Here is a 24,223-nt window from a genome sequence, read left to right as displayed (position 1 = left end):
AAACGTTACAGAATTAAATTTTTACGTAGGACTACGTCTGTGATTTCTATATGGGGGTACACTTTGTGAAAACCGTGAATGGAACATGTAACAAAATTATGAAAGATTTTGAACGTTAATAACTCAGCTGCCCCTGGATCAATTTCAATAAGTTTATCACCAATCGATCAGAAATATTTCAACGCATTTGTTTAATTTAAGACTTTATCAGTTTTTCAAAATGTCACTATTGATATTAGCATGAATGTGCAACTGTTGCTGTTATAGTTAAAATTATCACCTTTCCTGCGAAAAGAGATTTTCCTAACACAGATTTCAAAGTTGAATTCCAACTGGTCTCACCAATCGGTGTTTATTTAATCACCGCAAGGTGAGTGGTGGTGTTCTCCAGTCACAACGAAATGCTTCCTGCAAGTAGTGAGCTGCAGTCCACATAAGCATCCATAGAAGGAGGAAGAAGCCGCACCGTTATTGATCGGAATCAGTAGCTCTTCGTGATTCGGCGTTGGAATGTCTATGTCAAGCATATCATACTGAAGAGTACAAACAGAGATAACGCTGCTCAAATTCCCATTCTTACACAAAACACAAGCTCTTGCTGCAGTTAACAAATAAGCTTTATTATATAAGAACACGTAGTCCTACGTCCCCGTTGCGTACAACCCCATAGGGCTGTCCCGTGTAGTTTTTAACTGTAGATTAAGTTTTGGAGCATCTGAGATGAATCAATTCATCAGGAAAAGTAAAAAAATGTTCCGCTTCTTATGTCTCAAGGCAAAAATTTCTGCTCACAACTCTTTTTGACGTTCTCCTATTCACCACTAGAGGTTGAATCGATCGTTTAGCTCCCATTAAAAAGACCTATTGGTATAATAGGCGAATCCAATAGAAACTAAGCGATTGTTTCAGCTTCTGGCGGTGAATAGGGGAACCATCAAAAGAGTGATGAAGGTGGAAATTTTCACCGTAAGCACAGGAAGAGGGAAATATTTTCACCTTTACTGATTAATTTATCCACCGCAGGTGCTTGAAATCATCATCCACGTGGAATATTTTGTTTTCTGTATCGGGTTTGCAGTGATCCGGCTAGTGCTACCATATATTTTTGGTGAGAAAAATTAAGATTTATGAAATTGTCTCACCGGTTATGATCTTCCGGATTTTTAATGTGTGGTTATTTCAGCTGTAAATCAATTCAGATCTGTAGATAATCGAAAAATAAGACCACTCCCGATGGAAATTTGCAAGTTGTGCAATAAAATGAACATTGTTTTTTAATTTGAAAATCGTCATTATGATGTAAACAATTGGATTGGATGACATTTCCTCTCAAAATCGGCTAGCGCATTCTACATTGGTGGTGCATGAAAAGAGCCAATTCGTACAACGTCCTGGCGTTCTAATAGTAGGGTTAGTATGGTACAAACGTTGGATCGATATTACTTGTTCTTATATCTGTTCTGCTACTGAATTCCGGCACTTATCTTCATCCCACGACGTCCTCACGTGTCCACAGGGCCTCCTGCGAGTGAACCTTCCGACGATATCACACGTGACTTGAATTTTTATGTTGGCCTCCTGTCGGCGACTAGCCGAAACGTATGTTGTTTGAGCAATGGATAGCGAGTGTGACGCTCACCACGCACCACGTGACCACGTGGTGAATGTGTGATGACAATTGGCAAATCAAAGTTGGCTCTGGTGGAGAATAGAAGAACTATGAAAGTGATGATGGTTTCAAAATTTTCCACGGGGAAGTATACGAGTGCAATCTTAAAATGCTTTTATTTTGTGAATGGAGTATTTTATTTAAATCTGGTTAGTGCTACGTTAGTAGAAAACTTCAGGACTACTCAATAGACATATAATACAGAAAACATAATTTCTTTTCAGATTTTTAGGTGTAAACATAGACTTCCGCTTTTCTACCACTGTAGCAGTAACCAGATTTATAATAATAAAATGCTCCATTTTCAAAATAAAAGCATTTTAAGATTGCACTCGTATACTTCCCCGTGGAAAATTTTGAAACCATCATCACTTTCATAGTTCTTCTATTCTCCACGAGTGCCAACTTTGATTTGCCAATGGTGACGGCGATGTTCGAGGCGGTGATTCTCGCCAATGATTGTGCAGGATTGTGCACACTAGTGGGCCCATGCATTAATTATGTCACGCTAAATCGAGGAGAAATTAACCTCCCCCCCCCCCCCCTCTATCGTGACGTTTTTCCTATACCTAATGCATTGCTTGTCACAAAATCTCTCAGCCAACCATTCCGGATCCGGTCTTCCACCACAACTACCAGATCACCAACTTGAACGGGTCTTCCATCCACGAACCACTTCGTACGCTTAGTGATCGTAGAAAGATACTCCTTGATCCATCGACCCCAGAACCTGTCGAGTAGTTGTTTGCACAGGTCCCAGTTACAGCGTGCCTCTGCCCTCACGTCGATCGGCTCCCTAGCTGGCTGATTAACTCCGCTAGTGCTCAGCATTAGGAAGCAGTTCGGGGTAAGTGCTTCTTGTTCCTCGGAATTGATTGGCAGGTATGTGAGAGGCCGTGAGTTGACAAGAGATTCAGCCTCGATCAGGAACGTACGAAGAGTTTCATAGTCCGGGTTGCCACCGGTAGTCAAAGATGCCAGTGCACGTTCCCATGACCACCCCCTGCCCCTCCCCCATGTGTGGCGTAGAGGGTGGATTGAAACGCCACTGTGTATCCGTGTTGGTGAACGTACTCGCAAGGTTGCTGTTGATGTACTGAAGTTCCCTTTTCAGGTCGCGGCTAGCACCCACGAAGTTTGTTCCCCGATCACTGAATATCTCCCGTGCCCCCCCCCCCCCCCCCTTCGTGCGAGGAACCACCTAATCACCATGTTGCAGGATTCCGTTGTCAGGTTGTGCACCACCTACATGTAGCATATTTTCGAATCTCGGAAATAGAGAAGACAACCACGAATACTTTTTAAAACTTATATTGTCCGGTTATCATCGTCTAACCGTCTAAAGCGAATAAAACGATTACCGACGAAAAAGCGATAGATTCTTTTTAGTTTAACATTTGATAACTGAACGGCAGTGATGCCAGAAAGTATTTTTATCGAGCGTAAATAATTTTACATACACAACATTTCTTCCCTCATTTCGGAATGAATCGTCTACGGAGAGTACTTGCGGGAAGGGCGGCGTTCTCTTGTTGAACGACGCACGAAGAATGGAGAAGAATTCGCATTCTGAAGAACCGGGCTACCAGATGCCGTATGGAACTCTGTAGAAGCTGGTTCAGCAGGAAACCCTCTAGGGTTCACGGGAGTTGATGGTACTCTAGGAACTGTCACACCGTTGTCGTAGAGCTGCACAGTTGCACGTCGTGGTACGTCCGGCTCACTTGGCTCGTCCGCTTCGGATGCTTCGACCGTTCGGTGATAGTTCGTACCGAGCCTCGAACGAATTTGATCGACGTGACGCTTGAACCGTTTTCCAACGTAGTCGATTTCGTAGTGGAGATCTCCAAGTCGAGCTGCAATTACACCAGGAATCCACTTGTCCATACGGGAATTACCGGAGAGGAAATAGATCTGTTGTCTCGAGCTGAATTCACGAAAAGATCGGTCAAAATTGGCTTGTTGCTTTGTCGTGACCCTCAGGTGAACGTTTTCAGGCTTGAAGAGATCTAAACGTGTTCTGCGGTTCCGTCCAAGGAACAATTTGGACGGCGATTCTCCGGTGCAAGCGAGTATTTTGCCTCCGGTGCTTTGTAGAAAGATCGGTGCCGGCTTCCAACAGCTGAACGATCTTACCAAGCCTAGGATCCTTGCGCGTTTCACGAGCGATGTGCTCTGCGCGCATCGGTAGTTGTGCGATTTGATGAAGGGTAAACAGATCGAACTCGTCTTCACCAACATCTCTTCCCTCACAAAAAGACAGTTTGTTTACTTCGCTGCACGCTGGTGTTCGTGTGATTCGAGAGCAGTAGTCTGCATTGACGTTTTCTTTCGTTGATTTGAACACAACATCGAAATTGAAGTGTGCCAGATAATCAGCATAATTGGCCATTCTGCTGATATACAGAATTGAAAGTGATTTCGTCGGGTGTAGAATTTGACTCAACGGTTTATTATCGGTGACCAGCGTGAATCGGCGAGCGTATAGGTAGTAGAAGAACTTTTTGACAGCCCATACGATGGCGAGAGCATCTTTGTCAATCTGTGGGTGACATGGAACAGCTGGCATATGCTATCGGCCGTTCTAACCCATTTCCCAGTCGGTGTGAGAGAACAGCTCCCAAGCCGTTTTTGCTTGCGTCCGTTGCCAATGTGGAATCCCGTATTGCAGCCGGAAGAAATCGCCCAGCCCAGGAGACAGACTGACGCACGACTTATTCTCACGGTGGTTTGTAGAACGATTCTACAGTCTCTTGTGCCGTTGGCTCGGTGGAGGGTATGTGGTTGTGTGAGTGTGTTTCCTCAACTATTCGTTCAGCAAGGGATGGAATCTAGGGGGAACAATGTGGTACACAAGGTATATCCCTCAGCCAAAATCAAAGGAAGTTCTGGATCGTACTGCATCAGCACCTGTGGAGAGATGAGGGCTGATTTGATGTCTTCGTAAGCTGCGACCCGCTCAGGTTTCCACACAAAAGGTTCCCCTTGTAACTTGACACGCAGACAGCGTGAGGAGAGATTGGGAATGAAAGCGTTGTAGTAAGTGGCTTTTCCCAAAAACAGCTGTAGCTCATCCGTATTCGACAGACGAGGTGCATTACGTATGGCTTCGATGTGTTGGTCAGATTTGTTCAACCCGTTTGCATCGATTTTATGACCGGGGTGGCGAAGACACATTTCGGGCTATTTAGACGTAAACCGTGGTGCTTCATTCTGTTGAATACTGCTGTGAGGACTACCAGCAGGTTTTCGAAACAATCTGCAAAGATGATACCGTCGTCATAAAAATTAATGACATTGGACAAACCTTGAAGCACTGAGCGTCGATTGGGAGGTTTGTGTAAGCATCCGTCACGTCCAGGTGACATAATAGACTGGCTCCTTTCATTTGGTGGAAGATGGACTCGATCTTGGGAATCGGGTGTTCGCCTCGAGCTTTGGCGAAAACTGGAACTGCTCCCGACTTCAGGTGCACGGATGCGGGCGGACCTATTAGCTTACCATGAGTGTCACTAAAAAGGTCATCGTAATTTGCCAACAGTTGCGATAGAGACTGCCGTTGTTCTACCAGCAACATAGGAGAGGCAGACACCTATCGAATGCACCGCACCAGTTGGGGTGAACAGCTCGGTCAAATTCACTTCAGCCGTAAGCTGGGCAATCCACCCTCTGTCACAAAGCGTATCGGTGTCACCAGACACGACGTACAAATCAAGTTTGCGAGTAGTCGTTCCGATGCTGACATTCACTGGAAGACGACCCAAACATTGAATGCGATGCCCAGCGTATCTGGAGAATTGCCGGTCTGTTCGCAGCAGTGCAAACGATGGTTTGATCGCCCGTAGTTTGGCTTCACTGATTATTCCGCACGGTGCTCCGGTGTCCACTTCCATTTCCTGCCCGTGTCCGTCGATGGTGACGTTGATGACTCGCTTCCCAGACGTGGTGACGGAATGAATTTTGCTCAGAGACTGAACGATGTTTACTTGCGAAGCTGGTAGCTCTTCCGATTGCGCTTGGGAGGTGGATTGGTCCTGGGATTTCTGCCTTCCGGCTTTGCAGACTTTGGAGATGTGGCCCTTCCTTTCGCAGTTCTAGCACTTCGCATCACGGAACATGCACTGGTCTCGAGGATGGTTGCCACCACATCCACTACACACACTCTGCTCGTGTGTTAGTTTTTCACTACACTTTTGTTTGTGTTGCCTTTGTTGATGTGACGAGGAGAAGCTAGGGTTGACTCTCCGCGTCTTCGGTCGCTCGTAGCCCAGCTTGTTGGTCGGCTCTGCGATTATCTCGTCACACATCTCGCACGATTCAAGGCCGTGTAGGAGCTGCTCGATCAGCATCCTATCGAGGAATTCTCCATACTCGCAATCAGGGCGTCACAATATCAGCTTCAATCGACCAAATCGATGCGACGAAGAGACTGCTGGCTTTCTTTTGCTGTTAAAGTTGAGCTCATCGTTTGTTCAATCGTTTGTCTCTCTTTCTCCCGTCGCTCCATTGGTCTTCCTTTCAAGCTTCGGTGAAACGGATGAGCGAAAGAGCGCTCGACTTTGATAGTTTTCTCTTTCATGAAACACATCAACAGAGGTTTCATGACGTATATGACGGAAAATGAAATTACGTATGTAAAGCATTTCTCACGTGAAAACACTTGAAGATTACACGTAATATGTTTAATTTATCTTCCATCCACATATTTATCTAAATAAAATTAACGAAAACGGGACATAACGCATTTTAAACAAATTGAAAGAGCGGTGATAGAGTGTTCGTGAAAGGGGATTGAAAGCCATAATGAGGTTTCGTTTAACTAGAAATTCGTTACTTACATTGAAAGCGATGAGCAAAGCAACGACGAGAAGATCCACAGCCAGCGTTTCCTTCTAAGCGTGCTTCTTCTTCATTATCATTTCTTGCTGATAGTCTAGCAAGGCGTCATAGAAATGAAGCGTTGAACACGTTTGTATGAGAGAAACAAAACTCGAGTTGATTTTAGAGCTTCGAAAATGTAGAGCCCTGCTCGCAATATGCAGCACCTTGTTTGAGCCGGAGAACAAAACTGGAAACTGATTCGCCATTCTGCTGCACTATTTCCCGGAACTTGATGTTCTCAACGTACTTGTCCCTTGCCTGGCCAAAGTGGTGCACTAATGCAGTACGGAGCTCCTCGTACGAGATCTCTGCCGGATCAAGGGGACTCACCAGGAACTTGATGGCGTTGTTCAACTCCGTACCCATATGCACTCGAGCATAGTGTGCGTATTGAGCTGCCGGAATATTTCTTAATTGCAGAGCCCATTCAAAGCGGTTGAAATAATCCGAGACAGATGTGCTTTCTCTCGCAGGAGTCGCTTTTCCCAAACTTTCAATGAACAATTTCAGGACATCGGCTAATATCCGCTTCAGAGATACCATTAGCTCTTCGGTAGCCATTTTGCTTTTCCCGAGACCGAAACGAACGCGTCTTACTTTCGACCGGAAAACTTTTACCTCTAAATCCCACTTCTGACACCAAATTGTAGCGTATTTTGGGATTTCGGAAATAGAGAAGATAACCACGAATACTTTTTAAAACTTATATTGTCCAATTATCATAGTCGAGCTGTCTAAAGCGAATAAAACGATTACCGACGAAAAAGCGATAGTATCTTTTTTGTTTTACATTTGATAACTGAACGGCAGTGATGCCAGAAATTATTTTTATCGAGCGTGAATAATTTTACATACACAACACTCCAGATGCACTGAACGTATGGACAAGCAGGTGAATAGTGCAACCCACGTACAGCTTCTCCTTCGTCTTCGGTTTCTCCTGCTTGCTGCGATGCTCATCCGCTTCGTTCTGGAAATTCACCTCACTAGCGCCCGTCACGATCTGGTCCATGTAGCTCCCAAATGTGATGAGGTTGACGTTGGTATGTTGACGTTTGGAGAGCGAGAGAGACCAGTTCAGTTTGAGTGTGGCTGGAAGATTGCTGACCAACTTCTGAAGCAGTAAGGGATTCGAAAGATGATCGTTAAGACCTGCAGCTTGAAGGTGGCTACAAAGGTTTTTGCATGCCAAACCGAAACTGATCAGGCTCCTCAGATTTTCCGGCTTAGGGTTTTGCGTAGCCCGCACCTTGGTGAGCAACGAGTTGATTATTTGCTCTGGACGGCCATACAGTGTTTTCAAAGTGTCGATGATCAACGGTACAAACGACGGATGCATCAGATGACTTCGAACCGCTTCCAACGCGTTTCCCTTAAGGCATCGCTGCAGTCGCATGAGGTTTTCGCCATCAGAATAACCACACATGTCGGTCGAATTTTGAAGACAGCTCAGGAACAACGGCCCACAGGGTCTGCTGAGAATACAGGCAGCTCTCTGGGCACGACGTGTCTGGCGGCAAGTTGTTTTGAGTTGAGTCCGCCAAATAGCTGCCGGGGTGCAATATCGGTGGCAGCTGAGGTGGAGGCAGACGTAGGGATAATCGGCGACATGCTTGGAGACACATGAGATGACATTGTATGCACGGAGGGGGGAGAATAGTGAGCTTGGGGAGGGCTCATAAACACCGGAGCGAATGGCGGTAGTAGGGAGAGTAAACATGGTCGCCGGAGGGGGTGTTTTATTTATTTGTTCAACTGCTCGTACCAATGGTGACGAATCAACCGAGCACATAATATTTGGGCCAAATTTGCAGAAACTTTAAAGAAGTTCGAAGAAACTAAGATAATTTCCGGAACATCAGCAATGTTCTGAAATCTTCTGGGAATTCCACAGGACTTCAGGGAAGTTTAAAGATTTCTATGCAGTTTCATTCATTATTCACAGGTAGTAGTCGCCTGCACGAACAGATGTTTCGAGTGTTTCGAGGTAGATTAATTATTGCAGGATCTTCCAAGAAGTTCCAAGATCTATGAACCATGAAAAGGATTTCAAGAAAAATGGTTCGAAAAGCATACGTCTCCGTCAGACCCAGGTTGTACCTGTTGAGATAGTATTGTAAGCTGTGCCTCATCTGTTCATTATATCTGTGGCAGAGTAAAATTTATCCAACTTCTGTGTAGTTTGCGCTCACCGAGTAGAACTACACTGTACCAAAACATCTTCCTCTGTTCGTATGATTCCTCAGACCCTTGATATTGAAACATAGAAATCCTTTTTCCGAATGACATCTACAATCGGATGATGATGCTTTCAAAATCGGATGATTTTACTTTTGAATCTTGAATGTACCGTGATATGCAAAACGAACGCTTCGGCAGTTGAAATGTGTATCGCACTCTGTTTAAATTATTGCCTTTCAAAATGTAAATGCTAATAGTATTGGTTCAGCCCCTTTACGAAAATCATTCAAAACGTGGATGCGAACGGTTCAACCGATTATTCATCGTGCTCGGAAAATAGTTCTCCATTTGTAATTAGTTCTGCGAGTAGAAAGCTAGGTAGAAAGTGGAATATTTTGCAAGGTGTGTGAAGTGAATTGAATGCCAAGAAAATTATGATAAATATCATCCTAAGCAATGGATGTAAGAGTGTTCAACCAAGATTTTATGTTTATTTTGAATGTGGCCGTAAAACTTGGCCTCCCAGCCGATGTTGTGGTTGCATTAATGGGTGAGGCATACTTTACGGAAATAATGTTTAAGTCCCTATGATTTTTTAACCGGAATGTCTTTTTTTTAATTATGTAAGATTCTAGAAAATGTCCGACTACTAAGTGAAAAATATTCTGCATTTTTAGATCACGGTCTTCCGGCTGATGCATTTGGCACCCTTACCACGGATGATTGGAATTCTCTATTGGAGGATCACAATATTGATGCGGCTACTGTGTATCAGGCGATATCTGATTGGAAATTACAAACGGCAAGTATAAATAGTATACTCAGTGCAAGTAGTGAACATTTTGTTCAAGATGTTGGGTGATACCACACCACCGCTACACTAGTGGGCTACGTGATTAATTTTTGCATCGGAGTGTCAATTTTCCTGTCGTTTGTTAGAACACAACTAGATCCGGAAGTTGAACCGGTAGAACCTTGGACTGAACCTTAAAAATACATCAAAAATATATATTCAAATAGACGTGTGGTTTTGTAAACAATTAATTCAATCATTGATTTTTTGCTATTGCAAGCTCTCCCTCGAAAAATAACACTATGATTAGGTATGGGAAATTTTCCCTAAGTAGCTATTAGTTACAACAATTTGACAGCAAAAAAGGTTATCTTCCATTTAATTCCACTTAATTAATTTTGGTATCCATGACATATCATGGATACCAAAATTAATTAAGTGGAATTAAATGGAAGATAACCTTTTTTGCTGTTTTATTTAGCATTCTGCTAACAACCCAATTTCATTACTTCAACAATTTGACGATTAAAATCATTTTGTTTTTGTTTTACAAAATATGTCCATGGCATATTCAAATGAACTAATGTAAACTTTCATTATTACCTAATTTTCACTTTATCTGCATTTTATTTATATTGAAAAAATCTTTTTGATTGCAGGGAATCGGCGAGGGTACGTGTATACCAACATTGGAACCATCATGCACATTTATACACATCCAAAAGACACCGCCACCATCAAGCATGTTGCAATCCTCTGATACAGAGTTGGATCCAATAGAAGAGACAGAATCAGCTCATCATACCAGAGGAATGCCCCAGTCCCTACCAGTGGAGAACGATGTTCAAGTATGCACAAATATTCATGCATAATTTTTTAGATAAGTCCAATATAGCATTATCATGCTTTTTAAGAGATCAAAGTCACCTCTAACAGTCTTTAGACGCGGAGATTCTCAAACCTCAAAATCCTAGTCGATAAAGATATGTTTAATTTAAATAATTTTGCAGAATCTGATTTTCAAGATTCCGATCAAATTGAATGTTGCTGTTGTATGCATTAGTTGTTCAGTTGAGTTAAAAATATTTGATTGACACCATTTTAATTTTAATTTCAATCGTCCGTCATTGCTTGTTCGCTCATGCAAATAACTGTTTATAGTACACTTATGTCTATTTGTAAATTTACCCTTGATATCTATTATGCTGTTCCATGAGGCACACGGCCAATGAGAATAACTCTGAGAGAGAGACATTTCTACTCAGTTGTATGTGAAATAGAGATTGCTAAAGTATGGTTGTGTCAGTGATTTGTTTTCATCGGGAAAATTTTCCACTATGAAGTTTTTTTTCCCGTTGAAAACATTTTGCGTATACGTATACGTGACGTAGTGTGCGTACGATAAACGTCAGCAATCTCTATTAAAAACAAACTGCAGATACTCAGCGCTGAGTTCCTGCAGTATTTAGAAATTTATCCATATAACTGAGTAGAAGTGACTGTCTCTCTCTGAGTTGTTCCCATTGACCGTGTATTTCATGAGACAGCCACGGTCAGCTGATATTTTTTTTTTTATGTTTTGACAATTCACAGTTCACAGTAAGTTGAAAATAGTTTTGTTTATATTTACATCTTGCATTGGTAACACTGATTAATCACACACACAGCGTTTTAGTTGTCAGGCCAACTGCAAAACGTCTCTTGGATCACCTTATTGGAGCCTTAGATAGCCAGTAGAATTAATTGTTTTAAACTTGTTTCTCTACTCATATATAGCAACAAGGGGATCTCGAAGGACACAGTACATCCATAATATTCACGCTGACACCGGAAGCTACCGAAATATACGGAGCGGCCTCAACAGGAAACGGACCTGAATTAAAAACGAATATAGAGCATGATAGTCAAGTCCAGGAGCCTCTTCAATTGATGCCAAACCAACAATTTGATTACGACGACCAGGTATAACACTTAATTTTTATGGGATGATCCATGATGACTTGAGATAGGATCTTTTATATGTAATTTATAAATAACCGTAACAAAAAGGGATTAATCCTTTTTTTCTATTTACACATAGCAACACCCATCAGAACTGGAGGATCACGAAGAACACACAGCATCATCTGAAGAATTCACACAGCCACTGAGAGCTACCGGAGGATACGGAGCCGCCTCAGCAGGAAATAAATCTGAGCTAAAAACGAACCCAGAACACGATGATGAACGCCAGACGATGCCAATACAACAAATTAAAATAGAGACTTGTGACAATCAGGTATGTCAACTAATACGACCAGGAATATGACTAATATACTCTAGCTATGTCCATGTTGTTATCGACTGATCGGTTGAGATTTGAAGTAGGTGCTTGTGAGGACCAGGGTTGTCAATCGATAATCGTCGATAACGTTTACATTAACGTCCGCAAGGCAAATTCAGCATTGCAAACGTTAACGCTGAAATAATCAACAATAATCGTAATGACCATGATTTATACCTACATACCTTCAAGGTTACATACACATTATTTACGCAATTTACAAATAACCGAAACAAGACTTTTACTTATTTTCCCATTTTTCTCTGCATAGCAACAATCATCAGAACTGGAGAACCACGAGGGACGCACGCTGCCACCAGGAGCTTCCGGGGTGACATCGGCAGGCAAAGAAACTGAATTTAAAACGAAAGCAGGACGTGATAACAAACTTGTGTCTTCTGCAGTTTCGAGCCGAAAATATTCAGCTGCAGTACACTGTGATAATCAGGTAAATTAAATTGTTAAAATGGTTTTTACCGAAAGTAAACATAAATGATCGATCTGTAAATTATAGTATTGCGCATTTCACATATTAAAAAGTGTGATAAAAGTGCGAGTTTCTGTCTAATCGTCTTGGTGTTTTCGGTGCTCGTATGCCTTATTATGCAAGCAATAAGTGCTCCCAAGACACCAAAACGATTTGACGGAAACGAGTACTTTTATCACCGTTTTTGGGGCAGTCAAGTTTTACATGCAATCAACAATATTGTAAACATAATTTTTGATCGTGTGATCTTAAATTGCCAAATTTGTGGTAAAGGGTTTCGAAAAATCACAAAAAAAAAATAAAGAAAAAAATGATATGGTAATATAAATACTGTACTCTAAAAACCGAAAATCGCGAAAAAGTGTGTACCAAGATTTATTAATTATATACTGGACGAGTTATTACGAAGTATATTGTTCTTCATTAGTTTTTCGGTGAGAAAAGTAAGTATCAAGTATGAATACCCGAAAGATCCTTTTTCATCCGTTCATTGTTTGATTGAAATCCAGTTCGATTAAATTTTATAAACGATACACAACACTATCATTTTAAAGCTTTTTAATAAAGAAAACAAGAAGTGTTAACATCCTATATATTGCTCCCTACCAAATATTTCAACATAAAAGCCAAATTTACGATCTAAATTTCCACACCCCTTTTTCAAGCTAACTATTTTTGTTTAAGAAAAGTTTAGATTAGATGTAAATCGCGTATGGGTCATCAGAATGAATTTCGAGAAGTAGTTAATAGATTGAGTACAGAAATGTATTGAAAATGTAAATTCAGATACATTTCTGAGATCTTGAACTTCATATAGGGGAATTTACGTATTCTCGTCAATCTAAGCAGCGTCCGCACTTCTATTAAGATTTTCTCAGCGTCACGCACATATATGACGTGTCTGTTTGTTTACATTCATCTTCTGCTTGCTTCTCTATCCATTCTAATCGAAAGAATTTTTCAAAACGGGTTTAAAGCGTTTTTACAACGCTCCAAACTTCTCAGGTGAGTGTGACTATTGTCGACAGACTATTTTTCTTCGGCAACCTTCCCATTAGAACTGCGTGTTAACCAGCTGTTCTATTATCGGCAACTAGAAATCAACCCCATTTTGAAGTGCGTATGCTTCATTTGAAGAAAAATCTGGCATTACAGGATTGCTCGGTCATACAAACATAATCAGATTGAAGCTGAAAGACTAAAGAATCGTTTGAATACATTCAGGGAAGTGTGTTGATGGGAAAACATAGTGAAATTAACGTTTAAATTTTGGTTGCCGACAACAGTCAATGGGTGCCGAAGCCAACATTTACCCTATTAGCTGAATTGTAAATACAAATTTCGAAAAATACACTAAAAAACATTATAAAATACGTATATGTGTTTCATATAAAATGTCCATAACACAAAAAACGTTTAATAGGGTCCCATAAAAAATACAATAAAAATACAATGATTTTCATTGTCATTGTAAACATGATATTTATTGTCAAAACATTGGACATTTTTGTCGATTACCATAAAATTACAACGAAATTCATGGTTCACAACAATGAAAATCATGGTATTTGATAAATTTACAGTTAAAAGGGGGGTTATTTTTTAACTTGTTCGTTTATTTGGCAGGCTCAATCGCGTTAGCTTTACGGAGCCGATAGTTCATTGTTCTTTGTTTGTAACAAAATTCACTTAATTCTATGTCTAGTAGGAGTTGGGCCGAATACTCGCGGCTTATTCGAGGTAAGAGAGGTACATTGACGAAGGATAGGATTAGGGGAGGAGCTAAGGGGTGAGATTTCGTTGTCTCATCAGTGCGTTGTCGCCAGTATGAACGGTAGTGCGGTTCTAGTTTCATCTGGAGTTCGACCGGCTATGCTGACCAGTGGGCGACTAAAAAAGGGGGTTGTTAAGCATCTTAACGATAAAAAAAATATTTTTCTAGAACAAATGTGATCTAATAACATTAATTTTAATTGTTTGCGCATTGTATCGTTAAAAAACGGATTTAATTTTTTTTTCCGTAAAACAATTTAACAATACATTTGAGTTCGAAATTCAACAGTAAAAATTATTGAAATTTTGTTGTTTTATTATAATTATTTTTTTCGGGCTTTAATACAAAAATACGGAAAACTAAAAAATACATAAATACGGAAAAATACTACATGCTTTTTTTCAAATCAGGTAGATGTATCGAAAATACTCAAGTTGACAGCCTCTCGACGGAAACATATGAAAAATCTTCAGCATAGTAAAATTTCTTTAAATCTTTATGTCTTTAATCTTTCAATAGATATGAAAATTCTTTGACTGGGATAGTTTTTAGAATTCAAGTTTGAAAACTAGAGGGCGCCAGTGGTGTAGTGGTAAGCGTTACTGCCTCTCACTCGTATGGGCCTGGGGTCAATCGTACTCAGCGCAACCGGGATGTTCTTCGGCATAAAATCTCTGAGCAAGCCTTCCTTCAGAAGGGAAGTAAAGCCGTTGGTCCCGTTGGTATATGAGTACCCATTAATGGGTCAATAGGTAAGGTCCAGGTGTGGGAGCTGCCTCCCTGGGGTCGGTAGCATTGGTACTCATTACTGAAAACAAGATTGACTGAAAACAAATTAAGAAAAACAAAATTTGAAAAACTCTTCTATATGTCCATAGAAATATTGTAAAATTCTTTATTCAATTCTGGGGCTTTAAAAAAAAAAATTACTCAGATAAACGTTTGAAATTTTGTGACCTATAAAAAGTTTGGTGTTCTCGGTAAAAATTTGTAAGGGGCTTTTCATAAACTACGTAGACAGTTTAGGGGGGGTGACAATTATCCACGGCCCATGCAAATTAAAAAAAAAATATATAGACAATTGTCTACGCAGGGGGAGGGGGGTCACGAATCCCAAAAAACGGTCTACGTAGTTAATGAACAGCCCCTAACAAAGTTTGCGGATCTAGACCAATTTTCAGGACTGTTAATATTCAAACTCAAAATATTTGAAGCAAGATTTTGGACATAGATAAATAGGGGAAATGGCCCTAATGTTGGCCTATGGATCTAAGATTGGGCCCATCGCTAAAAATCTGCTATTTATCAATTCTGTCTAGATGAAGGCGTCATTGGGACGGTACTAATGGATATTTTTGGTCGCTTTTGAAAATTTCGAGGAAAATTTAGTCGATTGCTGAATTTATGTGTGGGTCCAAATAAGGGGTATTTTGTCCCGCTACAGTTGAGGTAGTTATGGTTTGTGGCGAGGTTTGTGGTAGGTGCCGACAAAAAATGTTAAATTTTCAAATGTACTGTAGTAAACCAGTACTGATAGTACATTGCTTTTAAATTATATATATAAATTATTAGAGTCATCATAAGGCTCACGTCCAACTATTATCTCTTATTATATTAATACCGCGTTATTTATTTTTTTATATTGCAGCAACCCTCAACATCAAAAGTAGTGCAGATATCGGCACAGGTGCAACAGGATACCACAACTGATTGTACAAATCAGAAAAACGTAGATGTATCGCTGAAAACCCTGAACAAAAACCATCCCATTAAACATGGGCAAACACATCCAATCCCAATCGATGAAATTGGTCAACAAAGCACAGTCAGGAAACCTAAACAGAAAAACGAGATCGAAAGAATAGAATCAGGAAAGAACAAACAATGTACCACACCATCAGAAGACGATGACGTTGAAAATGTGGCCCCGAGCCCATTCTTCACTCCACTCGAGCTGACACAATTGTTGAAACAATCGGACACCGGCAATCGTATTCTTGAAAATAGCAATATGGTATTGTCCACCGACAGCAAGAAGGAGCTTGCTGCGATAATTGCCAATTATCATCTAAACAATACATTAAGTCAGTCACATCAGCAGAAACGAAAACTTTCTAGAAGTGTTCTGGAAAACTATGTGAATTGCGTTAAGCATCGCTTTCCGCATGAGTCGTCGGACATAGTAAGACTGAATACTGAATGTTTGGACTCAATTAATCCATTCGTTTAACTTTTTAGATATTTTACTACATACCTGCTGCACCTCCTGAGAGAAAAAATCCAGGAGGAGCTATTCATCAAGCGTATAAACGTTTGAAAACTGCAGCTCGACAACGAATTAAGCGTGAAGAGCTTCATCAGCAAACAGTACTACAAAATGAAGAAAAAAATGTTGATGATCCTTTCACATCAGAAGCATTGAAGTGGCTCGAATTAAACAACTCACCATGGGACATAGTGCTACAAAAATGGGTTCAAAGCTCAGCAAGTCGTGTCAAACAACTCAAAAAACTCCAAAGTGAAGAAATACTAAAAAAATATAGGCTTTATGCTGAAAAGTTTGGATTTCAGTTGGTAAGCAAAATTTTTGACTTAATTTTCGTCCTAGAAATTACATCCTGCATATAACCTTCCTTTTTTAACGGATTTGTATAAAAACATCTGTTGTTTCCATTAAGGATGTCTTCCAAATTGCTTTCTTTTCCATATTTTTTTCATAATTTGCCAAAATATAGCTAATTGTTTTTAGTTTATTAAAAATATACCGCAAACGATTTCTACTTATTTATTTATTTATTTATTTATTTATTTATTTATTTATTGACTTATATTTTATAACTTAAGACTTATGTCTTTCTTCTGTAACATCGATTATATCAAAGTATAACAAGCGCCACAAGTATATTACAAAACAAAAAAATAATTGATACGTAACACAAACTGTAACTTAATTCATCATGTGAGTTTCAATTCCCTCCTATCCCACAGGATTTAGATTTTTTCGTTGTACAAATGAAAGTATGAAAATGAATTTACCAAAAAGCTTTATTTCAGTTTTGCAAAAACTGGTTTTAAATATTTGTTACATACGCTCTTGTATATCCTTGTATGTATTATAGTACGAATTTAATATAGTATTTTATTTCTATTTTCAGATTGACGAAGATTTCCGTTCTATGGGATTTGAGGAAGGAATACGTAAATGGTCAAAGTTTATTTCCAATTTGAAACCATTCTTAGTACTGAAGGTGAAAGATCAACATTCCCTGTCGATCCTGGAGCACATGCTTCGCCCGGATGCTACAGAAGGTAAAATTATGATTTACAAAAAAAGAACGAATTTATAACGATTTTTTTTTGTATTTACAGATACGCTCATTTGTTGCACGATGATACTTCTGAACTGCTGTGTACAACCGTGTAAGACAACAAAAACGTTCAAGCCAGCTATTTTAACAGCACAGCAAGATGTGCTCCTTTTCGCAAGCAGTATAGATGAAGCTAAAACAGCTATTCGTGATTTGTTTAAAGGATACACTGATCACAAAATACCAGTTCACCCCAAATTAGTCGTGATTGGGAATAATTATCAATCATTTACTGGGGATTATTACGTCATTTATAATCAAATTGAATACAACGTCAAAACACTTGCTCGAGCTGTCGATATTGTAGTCAAAATGTGCAACATTTTTAATTTACCATTCTCAAAAATTTCGAAGTTGGTGTGGTTTAGTTTGGAAGAAATCCTGTATGACATCCGTGCTCCTGCACAATACAAAGCCATAGAAAGCATAAAAAAAGTTTGCAGTCGACTAGAATGATCAAATGTTTCGTAGAAAATTGTCTGCAGGATTTCTCTACCACAAACGAATATGTTGCACACCTTAAAAACCACAATTTGAACAAACCTTATATATTAAAATGTACTTTTGAATGCTGCCCTCAAGTACTATCATCGTTTTACAAATTTCGGCGCCATTTGAAATCACATCTACTCGAAAGAATGGAGCAAGCAGATCAAAATCCACGAACTTCTAAGCAATCGAAAAATGAATATCAAGAAGCTGAAGAAAGAATGGTACAATTTATTCAAATGTCTTAACATTGACTAGTTGCTAACTATTATTTTAAATTTTAGGATACCGGTGACAATGAAGTGGCTCTACCATCAACATCCACGCAGACTGCCACCATGCACTTGCAGAATTCTCTAAGCAGTTTGGATCGTCTAGCTATCAATTTCGTCATTGATCTACACAGGAAAAGAAACTTCAATCGCAAGGATGTAACAGATATTTTGAAAGGCGTACATTCCGTGTATTCAAATATAGGACGGCTAATCAGTACAGCAGCACCAACATCACAGGATGTACAACAACAATATGTATTTGATATGTATGTGCGAAAAGTATCAAATATTTTCGAATTTATTGATACTGAACATAAATTATTCAAGTATTTAGAAGAAGCTGATCTGTACAAGAAACCTAATGTTTATGTTATACATATCGATAAAGTAGAGTTATACAGTGATAGAAATGTAGAAACTCCTGAAAAAAGAACGTATTTGACCATGAGTAATGTAAAATATCAAATAAGAAAATTTTTTGAGCTAGGAAATGTTCTAGAAAAAACATTAGAACATATGGAAAACCTACAAAAATCTGCGAGACTCGAAAATTTTGTTAATGGGGCATTGTTTAAAACTGTTGAAGCTAAATGTCCTGAGAAAATCATCATTCCAATATTTTTTTATAGTGATGAATTCGAGATAAACGATCCACTTAGCGCCCATAATAAAAGGCATTCAATTTGTGCCCTTTATTACAGTTTTCCAACACTACCAACTTCTTACACTGCGAAATTGTCAAACATTTTCGTTGCTGGAGCTATAAAAAAAATTGACATTTCACAACATGGAGTTGATAAATTGATAGGACACGTCATAGACACATTTAAGGAAATTGAATCTAATGGAATTGTGATCAATACGAGGAACCACGAGTATCGCGTCCATTTTCCACTTATGTTAGTTCAAGGTGATAATCTTGGTTTGCATCAAATGTTGAAGTTTTCGGGATCCTTTACCGCTAATTTATACTGTAGATTCTGCCGAAGAACCAAAGATTATTTACGATTCGACATAGTGGAGCATGAAGATAGTCTTCGAGATGTTGATAATTATAACATAGATGTACAGCAGAAACAATCAGTGTCAGGATTGACTGGAAAATCATTATTCAACTCCCTAGAATCATTTCATACTGTTTCAAACTTCTATGCTGACATTATGCACGACTTTTATAGTTCTGGAGTGTGCTCATTTGGTTTCACTGAAGTGCTTAATTATTGCATATATATAAAAAAAATGTGCACTCTTGTTCAAATTAACAGCAGACGAAAACAACTGAACAACTACCGCTTAGAGCAAGGTTTAAGTAGAATGCCAGATATTGATGAAACATACATGAAATCTCAGAAGAAAAAAACAGTAATTTTGCGAATGACAGCTAGCGAAATGGCGGTTTTCGCAAACTTCTTTTCCTTTATAGTTGGACCGTTTGTTCCCTTGAACGATCCGGTTTGGAAATTTGCCATAACTTTGTTAAAACTGATTGACTTAATTAATCTTCCCTCTTTTTCGAACGAGGACTTGAATTTGTTAAATGATGTGATTACTGAGCACCATATGTTATATACAACACTTTTCGATCAGCATTTGAAGCCAAAACAGCATTTTTTGTTACACTATCGTAGAATTATAAGAAACAGTGGTCCTCTGAAAAAAATGTCATGTTTCAGGCACGAGGCACGCCATAGAGACTTCAAACAATATTTTAACAATGCTTCTTCAAGAAAGAATATTTGCTACACAATGTGCATCAAAGCATCTTTGTTTTTCACGTACGATATAATCAATGAAACATTTTTGAAAACATACATAAATGGAAAATTCAGCTTGAACCGTTGGAGTGAAAAAGATTATTTCACAGAGCTGATTTTTGAAAAACCCCTAGCAGAGCATGATTACATTTTTTCTAGTGATACGCTAACGTATCGAAATAAATTGTATAGAGCTGGAAACTTCCTGACAGTTTCTTTAAGTTCAGATGTCGAGATCTATCAAATCGTTGAAATTATTAAAATTAAAGAAGATTATTTTGTTGTTGTTTCACAATGGTCAGTTAAAAGCTTTGATGAACATTATCAGGCTTATATTGTAGGAGATAAGCAAAAAGGATACTATTTGTTAAATATTGATATATTTGATGGCCCTCCAGTTGCTTTAGAAAAAATACAGAATTATTTAATGTTAAGAAGAAAATTGTATACGTATAATGATTATGAATAAAAAATTACTTTATCTAGTATATGTATTCAATCTTTCTGGGCTATTTCTGATTGCGTCATGAATGACAAATTTCTTTTGACGCAATCAGGGCTAGTACTAACGGAGAAATTCAAAATAAAATATTAAAATAAACATTTGATTTCACCTTCATTTTTCAGTCTCAATTCATTTGAAAAGCTTGTTCTTGTAACCCTGTTCGCCAATTATTGTCCTCTGAATGTTGTATATTTTACATACATTTATGAAGCAAATTCACATGCGATTTTAAGCCTAAAAACATTTTAAAAGCTTGTGTTCACAATTCTATTCGCAAATTATTATCCCCTAAGCTCTGAATTTTTAACAATCAGTTTTGATGCAAATATCATACTACAATTAAATGATAATCATATGAACCTTCATCATCTGCTGAGAAATTCAACCAAAAGATAATCATCCAGAATTCGACAGCATATTGTTAAAGGGCGCAAGCGAATCAGTTTTCATTCAATGATAGGAGGATGTTTTGGTTCAGTGTATTTATTCTCTGCCTGTACTGTACTTTTCGCTTCAATTCTAAAATAAACGATTTGCAGTACGGACGTGTCTGCGCGTGTTCTCTCTTCAATAGGCTATGGGCCTATTCACGGAAGTTTATTCGTAGTGCGAAAAAGTTTTTTTTTTGTTTCTACGGTACGCGAGTGGTAAACATGCCTGGAAGCGGATCCGGAAACTCTGCTGGAGTATCGGGAAGTGGCGCTGGATCAGAAGTCCACAACATCTCCAGCCTTCTGGGAATCGAGTGGCTCACCGGACGTGATAACTGGCCCACGGGAAAGTTTGCGGTGCAGACATACTTGGAGCTGGACGATCTGTGGAGCGCTGTGAAACCGAAGAAGAAGCAGGCCGGAACCGACGATGCTGTTGACGCTGCTTGCGATCGCCGTGCGAGAGCAAAAATCATTTTGCTTCTCGATCCCGTTAGCTATGTCCACGTGAAGGAAGCGAAATCGGCGAAGGAAGTTTAGTTTGGGCCAAACTGGAAAGTGCATTTGACGACACAGGCCTAACGCTGCTCATCAACTGAACGGGATAAATTTCCCGATCTCCGATGAATGGATAGGAACGTTGCTGCTGGCTGGTCTCCCCGACGAATATCGCCCGATGATGATGGCTCTGGAGAACTCGGGAATGCCGATTACCGGGGATGCAATAAAAACAAAGCTGCAGCAGGAGGTAAAATTTTCGCCTGAAGATGCGGCACTGGCTGCTAGTCGACGGACGGGAGCAGCTGGACGCAGCGGGAAATACAAGCAGCACATGACGAATAACCCGAATTTTCTGGAAAATTTGCAGCCAGCGACCGGGTCCGTTGTCGCTGCTAATGGGAACGGTATGAAGGTAACGGCAAGTGGTTCGGCCACGTTGAAGCCGGTTTGTCAGGAGAACAATATTCCGGTTCACGATGTCCAACTGATCCCGGATCTTTCGGTGAATCTTCTCTCCGTGAAGCAGTTCGTCAGCAAGGGATATACGGTTGTGTTTACCAACGGTGGATGTAACATTGTAAACAGCGACGGGAAAACAGTGGCCACAGGCAAACACGAAAACGGATTGTTTCCGCTTGAGCAGCAGCAGGACACGAAGAATGATTTGGCTTGCTTGCCAGCAACCTGTGTGACGGTTTGGCACCAACGACTGGGACATTTGAACCTAAAGAGCGTTCGAAAGCTAGCCAACGGATTGGTAGATGATATCACACAATCAACAGCACAGACGCGGGAGGCTGCAAGGTATGTTCAATGGGTAAAAATTGTTGGCATCACTTTAGCAAGGAAGGTTCGCGTGCAGCAGAAATGCTCGATGTGGTGCACTCCGACATTTGCGGGCCCATGGAGGTGAAATCTCTTGGAGGAAGCAGATATTACATCGTCTTCGTGGATGATAAGTCTCGGAAGATGTGGACGTACTTCCTCAAAACGAAATCGGGACCAGAAGTTTTGAGAACTTTCTAAGAATTCCACGTAATGCTTGAGCGCCAATCCGAGCGGAAGATCAAGGTTCTTCGAAGCGACAACGAAAAGGAGTATGGATTCGAGAAGTACTTGAAGCAGCACGGCATTCAGCACCAGAAGACTACAGCATACACTCCGGAACAGAATGGTATGGCGGAGCATGCAAACCGTTCAATAGTTGAACTCGCTCGATGCCTACTGTTCGAAGCAGGACTGGCGAAGACGTTCTGGGCTGACGCCGTACATACTTCCGTCTACCTGCAGAACCAATCCCCAACTCAAGGTCACAACTCTACTCCTGAGCAAGTCTGGTCCGGGAAGTTACAAATACCCAAGGAACGGCGACGCAAGCTCGACCCCAAGTCTCGGGAATACATTTTTGTTGGGAACGACGATTACACGAAAGGATACTGGCTCTACGATCCGCTGTCGTGTAAAGTGTTCACCAGCCGCGAAGTCTGCTTCATCGACGAAGGTACACCAAGCGCACCGGATGAAAAGCAATGTCAGATCTTGGTCCCGCTAGACTTCAAGTTCGTTTCTTCATCGCCAGCTGCAAAAAGTTCGGACAACCGCTTCGTTGAGGAAACCGAGGACGACGACGCTGAGGACGAGTTCTTCACGGATTACGAAAGTGGAAGCGAAGAAGAGTTCAACGGCTTTGACCTTTCGCAAGAAACCGTGATCGACGTGACTCCCGTGCTCCCACCGCGCAAAACTTCAAATCCACCTCAGTCACAGGTGTTGAGACGTAGCGGTCGGGAGCACAAAATCCCACGCAAGTATAATGACTTTCAAGTAACGTACAAAGGTCTACCGCATTCTCAACCTTTACAGGAGGCTAATACGAACACGGACAACTTGGATACACCAGTGCAGCTCACACCCCAAGGCCTGTTCGGTGGTATTGCAACCGCATTCGACATGGCCGTAGCTGAGGGACCACTACCAAATGGCGATCCGGATACGTACCAAGAGGCACTGGAAATACGCAGCACTCTGGAAGCAAGCAATGCGTGAGGAGTATGATGCGCTCAGAGCAAACAACACCTGGACCTTGACCGAACTGCCTGCTGGTCGGGAGCCGATCAAATGGCTAGCGAGCGACGCTAAAACGGCGTTTCTCCAGGGAGAATTAAAGGAGGAGATTTACATGGAACAGCCTCCTTGTCTCCAAAACTCCCATCAGCCAAGACTGGTTTGCCGTTTGAATAAAGCTCTATACGGACACAAACAGTCCAGTCGCGTATGGAACGCAAAACTCGATGCTGCGGTGCGAACGTTTGGATTGACTCCGTCAAAGTACGATCCGTGTCTCCACTATCGCATCGAAGGCAACCGGATGAAATTTATTGCAATCTACGTAGACGACGTGATTATCTTTTCCAACGATAAAGTGTGGACTGCCGAGATCAAGATGAAGCTGGGTGACACGTTTCGCATGAAGGACCTAGGATCAGCGTAGCTCTGGATCAGGAGACATACATTGAGGCGATGCTGTCCCGATTCAACATGCAACATGCGAAGGCAGTGTCGACTCCGATGAACTCAAGCTTGAAGCTGACCAAAAAGTTGGCTCCGCAGACCACGGATGAAGCTGCAGAAATGAAAGAGGTGCCGTACCAGGAGGCTGTAGGCAGTTTGATGTATCTAGCGCAATGCACCAGACCTGATGTACTCTTCGCCGTTAACCAACTGAGTCGCTTCAACACGAATCCAGGAGTCAAGCACAGGGGAAGCGGTTAAACACCTGTTTCGGTACTTAC

At 40.5% G+C, this 24,223-nt stretch overlaps 2 protein-coding genes across 3 annotated transcripts in view; one reads left to right on the top strand and one right to left on the bottom strand.

Moving 5' to 3' along the window:
• The window catches only part of LOC135698614 (5-hydroxytryptamine receptor 1-like), a 272,267-nt gene that overhangs the window by 4,429 nt on the left and 243,615 nt on the right, over positions 1 to 24,223 (bottom strand). The window lies entirely within an intron of this gene.
• Positions 17,929 to 19,768, top strand: LOC135698591 (uncharacterized). The gene is made up of 3 exons (XM_065218637.1): positions 17,929 to 18,189; positions 18,250 to 19,715; positions 19,762 to 19,768. Exons 1-3 carry the CDS (start codon positions 17,929 to 17,931, stop codon positions 19,766 to 19,768), a joined length of 1,734 nt encoding a protein of 577 aa, XP_065074709.1.

Source organism: Ochlerotatus camptorhynchus, unplaced genomic scaffold (assembly GCF_037179485.1).
Source record: "Ochlerotatus camptorhynchus isolate MF236.1 unplaced genomic scaffold, CSIRO-AGI_Acam_v1.1 ptg000091l, whole genome shotgun sequence".
Lineage (NCBI taxonomy): Eukaryota > Metazoa > Arthropoda > Insecta > Diptera > Culicidae > Ochlerotatus > Ochlerotatus camptorhynchus.
Note: the sequence above shows the minus strand (reverse complement) of the source record. Positions and strands in the feature narration are given on the sequence as shown.